The sequence below is a fragment of the Nylanderia fulva genome, unplaced genomic scaffold, assembly GCF_048542155.1.
Source record: "Nylanderia fulva isolate GAGA-0341 unplaced genomic scaffold, ASM4854215v1 Scaffold87, whole genome shotgun sequence".
Classification (NCBI taxonomy): Eukaryota; Metazoa; Arthropoda; class Insecta; order Hymenoptera; family Formicidae; genus Nylanderia; species Nylanderia fulva.
The window spans coordinates 411,501-419,785 of record NW_028190993.1 but is presented as its reverse complement, the minus strand read 5'-3'; the positions used below and the strand labels follow the sequence as shown (position 1 = coordinate 419,785).

The 8,285-nt window shown below is 25.9% G+C and overlaps 1 protein-coding gene across 1 annotated transcript; it reads right to left on the bottom strand.

The window, feature by feature from the left end:
- Positions 1 to 6,541, bottom strand: LOC114938104 (lipase 3-like). Its single transcript, XM_085489542.1, has 9 exons — positions 6,330 to 6,541; positions 5,589 to 5,637; positions 4,563 to 4,704; positions 3,627 to 3,807; positions 3,025 to 3,139; positions 2,691 to 2,934; positions 2,128 to 2,289; positions 500 to 727; positions 1 to 276 (listed from the first exon to the last, which is right to left on the bottom strand). Exons 2-9 carry the CDS (start codon positions 5,609 to 5,611, stop codon positions 124 to 126), a joined length of 1,248 nt encoding a protein of 415 aa, XP_085345668.1. The 5' UTR covers positions 5,612 to 5,637; positions 6,330 to 6,541; the 3' UTR covers positions 1 to 123.
- Positions 6,542 to 8,285: the final 1,744 nt, after the last annotated feature.

Here is an 8,285-nt window from a genome sequence, read left to right as displayed (position 1 = left end):
TAGATAGTACATATTTTTATTATCTATATAAAGACAAAATGATGCCAAAATTTCATCTAGATGATCATCTATATAATTTCATTTAAATAACAGCCAACACTGTCAATGTATTGTTACATTGTTTTAATATTTCCCTTTCAGGCCTTTAAAAACTCTTTCGTACACAAGTGAAGGCGCATCCTCGGCCCATATAAAGCCCACGTGATTAAAACTGGGCCGCGGCACTTCGTACAAATCTATTACGTTAGGTAGTAAATTGTACAACCTCTTCACATCCTTGAAGAAATATTATTATAAGTTATTATGCGAATTTCTTTTTCTTCTATAATTATAATATTCTTGTAAAAACTACTTATATAATTCTTTTAAACTAATTAATAATTCTAACTTCTCAATTTTATTCTAACTTATTATTATAAAACAATCTCTACTCTATCTTCTAATAATTCTCCTTTTATCAATGTATATTTTTTACAACGGGATTACCTATATTACTTACAATGGGATCGACCAGCAAGTCGTTGTTGGCATAGAATATCGCAATCGGCACTGTAACACTCGATAGATCATAATCCGGAGGTTCTATCGAATTATAGATTAAGAGGTTTTTCGTGGCACCGTAATCGTATCGACGAAATTTGCCCGATTGGATTCCCTGAGTTAAGTGCGCCACTGTCTTAGTCGAAAGGCTGACGGGTATGTGACCTATGATAACAGGCAGCTGAGCCTAAATTAAAAGTAAAAGAGTATAATATAAACACACACAGGCACACAGAACATATGTGTACAAGGCCCGATCTGAAGCGCAATCGTATACTATTCTGAAATAGTAGAACGTAAAGATCGTAATTATCTGCTAACTTGGTAACTAAATCTAACTTAATTTGATCGCGACATTTGCAAAAGATAAGACATGGACTAATAAAAGCCAAGCGCAGATATTACGTACAACAAACTTATTTTGTATTACACGTGCAGGCAAAGTGGCACTTTGTGTGCGTGTTTTCTGTGCGGAAAGCGGCCGATTTCCCACGCCGCTATCTAGCGGCGACGCGGTGAGTGAATAAGTTGCGTTCAAAGCCATTGCCTACGGCTTCAGCCGTGGACAATGACTTTGAACACGGCTATTCCTGCACCGTGCCGCCGCAAGATGGCGGCGTGCGATCGGCCACCTCGCGCACAAAGCCACTTTGCCTGCACTCGTAGTACAAAATAGTATGTGTATCACATGCGGATTGACAATTGTTCACTCGTGTGGGGTGGTTGCACTCGTCTTCGGCTTGTGCGTCCATCCCCCGCACTCGTGATCATTTGTCAATTTTCCGCACTTGATACACAATAGACTATTTAAATTCTTTAATTATTCGATACAAAAAATATATGCTCTAATTATTATTTTATAGCTTTTTTAAATTTTTTCCTAATTATATATTTTATACAAAATAATTGAATAATTTTCAAATCATTCTCTAATTTCTCTAAATATATGTGTATAATTTTATAATATCACAAAATAATTAAATAACTATAAAACTTTTTGTCCGTATCTTATACAAAATAATGAAAGAATTGAGAAACAAATAAAAAAATATTTTTTTTATAAAATAATTAGAAAAGATTTAAAAAAAGTCGCGCTTAAAATATATAATGGTCTAGTTTTTATATGTAAATATATATATATATATATATATATATATATATAAGTTAACCTTTTCTACATACTTTTAAAAAAATAGGGAACGTTTTTAATATCTTAAAAATTAAGCTATTTTTAAGATTTTTGTATGTAATTCGACAAAAAATCATTGTATGCAAAAAAATTAAAAGAGTATTTTGAAACTTGAAGTATCTATTTTAACGAGCTATCGATAATTAAATTTTTTTTTATTTTAGTAAATGCAGATTCAATTTCAAAATCATATAACTGGACAAAAAAATCGTAACAAAATTTTAAAAAATCATTTTGTCATGACAAAATGTTGTAATTTATAGAACTTGAGAAGAATTTTTTTTATTGAGCTGCAGAATGTCAATAATATGTAATTTTAAGGAACAAAATAATGTATTCATTTTTAGACCACACACAGACACGGAAAATCTGAGCATTTACTCAGAATTATTACTCACGTAATTAAAGTGCTCTGGATCGTAACCGAAAACCGAAAATATGAAAATGTGAGCGCATATCTCCGATAGAAGGAAATTCGGGTCGCAACCGATTAATGCCATTGCTGTTTTAAAAACTTTTCGTGGTAATACTTCGTCATGGAACAAAACTCGTAATATTGACTGCAATTAAAAATATTTTGAAATTATAATGCAATTTACTCGTAATTCTAATCTCGTTCAAATTTTTTAATGATATTTTGTGAGAATAAAAAATGAAATTTTTTTCATTATTTTGTAGTATATTTATAGAAGTGTTAATTTATAAAAGAGCATTAAATCCTTTTACAAACTAATATACATCCTCAATAAATGTTAACAATAACTTATATTTTCAATCAAATTATGTAATTCTTATTTTAAATTTACATAATATTAAGAATACAAAAAAATAAATTGATAATTACAAATCAATTTTTATATTACTTACACAAATTACACATTACTTACAAATTAATTTTAAAAAAAGTAAACCTTTTTTAGTATATTATATTATATAATTATCTAGTATATGATATTCTTACCTGCAACTTTGTCGCTATATAAAACATCGGCCGCAGTGGGCTTTTCATATGATCTAAGAAAACTCCTGGTCCGAAACTGATCATCATTTTCACCATTTCAGCAAATTTTGGACGCTCTATTGCCATTACGTAAAAAACAGATTCACCCATAGAATGACCAATGTATGCGTGTAATGGCTGTGATCTCATATTCGTAATAAATGTAATCATCGCGGGTAAATCGTAGACGCCTATTTCATGAAAGCTAATGGAAAATTTAATATTACCGACTAAACTAAGATTGTTAAAACTAAATCATTTACAAAGCATCATTATTATTATTGTACGAAAATACCTGTAATCCCAAAATTTCCATTCTGACGGTGATAGGGAAATATGCGCTCTCGAATAGACACTACCACGGAAATTTCCCAACCAAACATCGTATCCTTGATCCGCCAATAGATAAGCTAGAATTTAAAAAAGAATAACATTATTTGTAATATTTTACTTGTATTTTCTCATATAATATTCATATATTTTATCATATTTTTGCGTGCAAATATTTTTATAGCAGATTAATACCGCAATTTGATTTATAATTCATTTATTACTCATAATCAGATAAGTTAAATAAATTTTTCTAAATATATCATAATTATATAAAATATATATACATATGTATATACATATATATATACAATATATATGTATATATTTATATATCATACAGTATAATAAATTTTAGAAATTCAAATTTTAAATTTAAAAAATTTTGTAAAAATAAAATGCACTACAACGTCTATTATAATTGTTTATTACAATTAAGAGAGCATTAATGCTTTTTTGATATTTAAATTATAGTTTTTTTTAGATGTTTTTCCAACAAACGTGAGATCAACGATGCGGTTCGATCAACGATACTGAAATATCTTTTAATTGATTAAAAAGTCGTACCGAGTGCTTTGTCTTTGCCAAGAGTGACCCAAACAACGGAAGTGCAAAAAATTCCGTTTAGCAATAATACAGGTAGAGAGCCGTTGCCACCCGGAATACGATGTAACGTCAAAAGATAGCCGTCTTCTGTCGTTACAACGTGAGTTTCCGTGGGATAACCCGCTCTTTTTATTATCTGCGGCTAAATGAATAATTAAAATCAATAAAATAAGTATAATTTTTATTTTTATAACAATATGTTTCTACATAATAATAATATAAATATAAAATCTTACATATACAATATGTAATTAATATGAAGTATAATTATATAATAATAACAGTAATATTTATGAAATCCAAAATAAAATCAATAAATAGTGATGATACCCAATTAAACGTGTAATTATAAATTTTATTTCAAAAATCATAGAACAAAGTATTTTTGCATGATAAAATACACAACTCAATTAATATTATTTTAAAAAGAAATTGTAGGATTATATTTTTGTCCACATTTTTACATACATTATAGTAATTAAAATAATTTTAATGATTCTTTCATAACTATAAGATACATATTTAATTATACATATATTTATTTTTACTCACATTAACTACAATATATGTTATTACAAAAGGAACAATATAGTAGTAGATGTATTTTAAAACAAAAAACAATAATTTAATATCAAGGGTGAATACTAAAAATTAAATATTAAAATGTTCTTTAAAAAAACAAAATATTATAATACACGTAATTATAACAATAATGTATAATTTTGTGTTTGATTTTGATTTTGAATAAATGAAAATTTTCAATCGCGATATAAGATCGCGTTCTTTAATTATTTTTTGAAGAAATTCAGCTAATTTTAATTGACGTAATCATTAATTGACGTAATAAAAACTTTAATTCTCATTTCAATTTTTAAGTTAAAAATAACGTATACTTACAGTGCTGAGGATTATATCGGGATTGAATTCGGTTTTATTCCAGTTAGACCGAATTATTTTATTCACAGGCTCGCTTAATTCGGAGTTCACATCCTCATTAAGACAACCGCAAAACGACAGCAAACACATGATCCAGATCAATCTCATCGCACCCATAAGTGAATTCAATAAACAGTGAAAAACTGACAACTTGAAAGAGTTTTCTGAGTTATATTATTAAAAAGGGGCAGAAAATCACGAGAGCGAAATGAAGAAGAATTACGCGCATCAGCTTCTTATCTGTTATTTATTAATGCTGCATCGATGATTTGTTGTTGTAATAATTATTTTTATTTTTATAATTATTTTATAATTTTTTAAAATTTTATTATTTCATAATTTTATAATTTTATGATTTTTTTATTAGGTCAAAGGATTGTGTCGGTTGATCTTTTACAACTGACTGATATTGAAACAAAATCGAACAATTTTGCGCAGTCAACAAGATCTTATGCGTTTATAATGCAATTGATTATAACTTGTATGTCATTTTAACGAATCTTGCGATATGAAGGTTCCATTAACCAATTTAATCTCCGTATTTATTTTTAATAACTAAAAAAATAATATAAATATGCTATTTTTTATCCACTTATTTATGCTAACAGATTTTAATTATTTGCGAATTTTAAAACATTTTGCATTTTATAAATAAATATGCATATCCAATCTTGTTTCTTTTCTCTATGAAAGTTAAAAGATGTATTATCTCATTCCCAAAAATCATATCAATATTATTACAATATATTAGAACCTCAAAATTTTTACGAATTAAAGAATTTAAACATATATTTATAATATTATATAAATATTATATATAAATTGACACACACACAAATATAAGATCCATATTTAGAAATAATATGATCAAAATTAAATGTTAGAATAATTTATAATTTATAATTTATATTTTATACTTTATATAATATATATAATTTATAATTTATGATTTACACTCTTTATATATTACAATTTACAGATACTCACCCCATAGTTTTTAAATTGATCATATCGGTTGTATTTTTCTTTTCCTCTACTAATTAAAACATTTTAACATTTTATTTTAGAATCTTCCATATATTTTTTTTTTGTGGTTTTATCATTAAATCTCGCTTTTACGTTAATATTGTATTAAACTTGCCGAAAAACATATATGTAAGCGACAGCTCTGCAATAGTAATTCTTTAAATAATTTCTTTCTAAATCGATGGCTTTGGAGGCGTCGACACACTCGAAATTATTATAGATAATCAAATTTTAAAAATTCACGTGTGAAAATGCGTTTTTCTCTGTTACATAAAACAGCATAAAAATGTGTCCGCTTTTCTTATTCATGGTCAAATTATGAAATAATATTGTGTAATAATATATATTTCACAAGCCAAAGCAATGGCCACACAAGCTGCTTCCGTATTATTCAACTTTTTATTACAAATTAAATTATTGCACAAAAATTATTGTACTGTTCAAAGAGGATATCATCGATATTATTATTGTGTAATAATATTGAATCGTCTAGAACCTAGCTTCATTATTATTATTGTACAATATTATTACACAATATAATATTGCGCAATATTGATGATACTTTCTCTAGATGTGAATACTCTCAAAATGTGCAATAATTTAATTTGTAATATAATGTTAATTAATCAAAAAAAGCTTGTGTGATCATTGCTTTTACTTGTAAAATACCAGATTTTACACTTAAAATTTTTAAACTTTTACAATCCACGATGCAGGTTGTGACTTCTGTTCATACAGGATAAACGTTCTTTTCTTTTATAAGCAGGTGTTTTGTTATTAACACTGACTGACGGTGATTTCACTCTCAATGCTGAAACTGAACTGCGACAATATTTGCATGATAAAACCTACAGATATTTTGTAGGTTGCACAATATCAATAAACTTTTGTTTGACACAATATGTTGCATAATTTTCAATACAATTTACAAACAATTAATAATATTATGCAATGTCTATATGTATAAGATCCGATTTGAAGCGTAATCACACAATCTTGAAATAGCGAATCATAAGGATCGAGTCTTTATTCTCAATAAGAGTTAATAAAAGTCAGATGCAAATATTATGTGCGCGATAAATTTATTAAAAAATTTCTCTAATTAATTTATATATAAAATAGATACTTTAATTATTTAATATTTTTAAATTATTTCTTATAAAATAATTACAGAAATACAAAATAATTTGACTCATAATATTTTGTATTTATTTTAAAATTCTTCTGAAATTATTTTGTATAAAATAATTACAGAAGAATTTTAAAATAAATACAAAATGGATAAAATAATTACAAAAGAATTTTAAAATAAATACAAAATATTATGAGTAGAATTACTTTGTATAAAATAATTAGACAAAAATTTTAAATCAAGTTTCTCGCGCTAGATTTTTATATTTGCCTTTTTCGTATCTGATTTTTATATTTGTATATCAAAGCTTTTTCAATTTTTGATTATAATTTTATCATACACAAGAAAAATTATGACTCACATAATTAAACTGCTCGGGATCGTAATCGAAGACCGAAAATACATTATCGGCGCATATCATCTCGTCCAAAAAATTCAGGTCGCAGTCTAATTTCGCCATCATTCTCTTAAACACGTTTTGCGGTAATATTTCGTCATAAAAGCTAACTCGAAATATCGACTGCAATTAAAGTTTTTTTTATTTGTAACTTTCTTTCTTCAATTTTTTTAGTAGAACTTTTTAAAATAAGAAAAAATAAGTTTTTTTTTTTATTATGCGTATTGTGATAATTTATATATAGAAGCAATAATTTATAAAAAAAAACATTAAATTCTTTTAAAAAATCAACAAATTTTTAATCAATTTTATCTTATATTTTCAACCAGATGAAATTCTTATAAATTTTTGGGTGTTTAAAATCATTTTAAATCATAAATTAGCACATTACGTCAGCATTTCAAAATAGCACACGAGATTAAAAATATATAAAATAAATTTTATTTTATTATGACTAAATTTTAAAAAGACTAATTAAATAGTTTTGTATTTAAACATACAAAATGTAACAATTTGAGGAAAAAAAGAATTTTTCTTAAAATTTTTAAACAGCCCAATTTTAAAAAAAATATATTTTCTAATTAAAATTTAAAATAATTAAATTTTATTATTATTATATGCTTTATATCAGTAGCTTTATATCGATATTGAAATCGCTTTGTTATATTTCAATACAACAAATATTTGAAAAATATAAATTTTTAGCGTTTTTTACATATATACAACTTAACTTCGTGTTTTGTATCTATGTAATAGAAAACAAGATTAAAATAAGATTTAACTGGAATTATTTTTGTAGTTTTGTGTATTTTTTATCTGTTTGACTACCTGTAGTTTTTTAGTCAATTATAACTTAAAAATGATTAATGTGTTTCAATCTTTATGTTAGAAAAATATTTATCTACTTCAAACAAACAATTAATTTGCAGTATTAAATTAATTTTGGAAAGTATATATATTATTGTTAGCACGCAATAAGCATTAGCACTAACCTTTTAACCTCGTCGCTGACTGGATTCGCGGTCCTCAGATTTATGCCAGGTGGATGGATCTCGTTCAATTTATTATAATTTAGTCAGGATGTATGTGAGGATATATATATGTATATTATGTTCCAGTAAAATGTATT

What these genes read in the sequence shown, in the direction of transcription:
- LOC114938104 (XM_085489542.1), bottom strand. Translation starts at nt 5,611, where the DNA reads ATGATCAATTTAAAAACTATGGG. An exon ending in ATCAATTTAAAAACTATGGG is followed by an intron (nt 4,705 to 5,588) that starts GTGAGTATCTGT and finishes GGGTGCGATGAG; the next exon opens with ATTGATCTGGATCATGTGTT. An exon ending in ATCCAGAGCACTTTAATTAC is followed by an intron (nt 728 to 2,127) that starts GTGAGTAATAAT and finishes CTTTTAATTTAG; the next exon opens with GCTCAGCTGCCTGTTATCAT.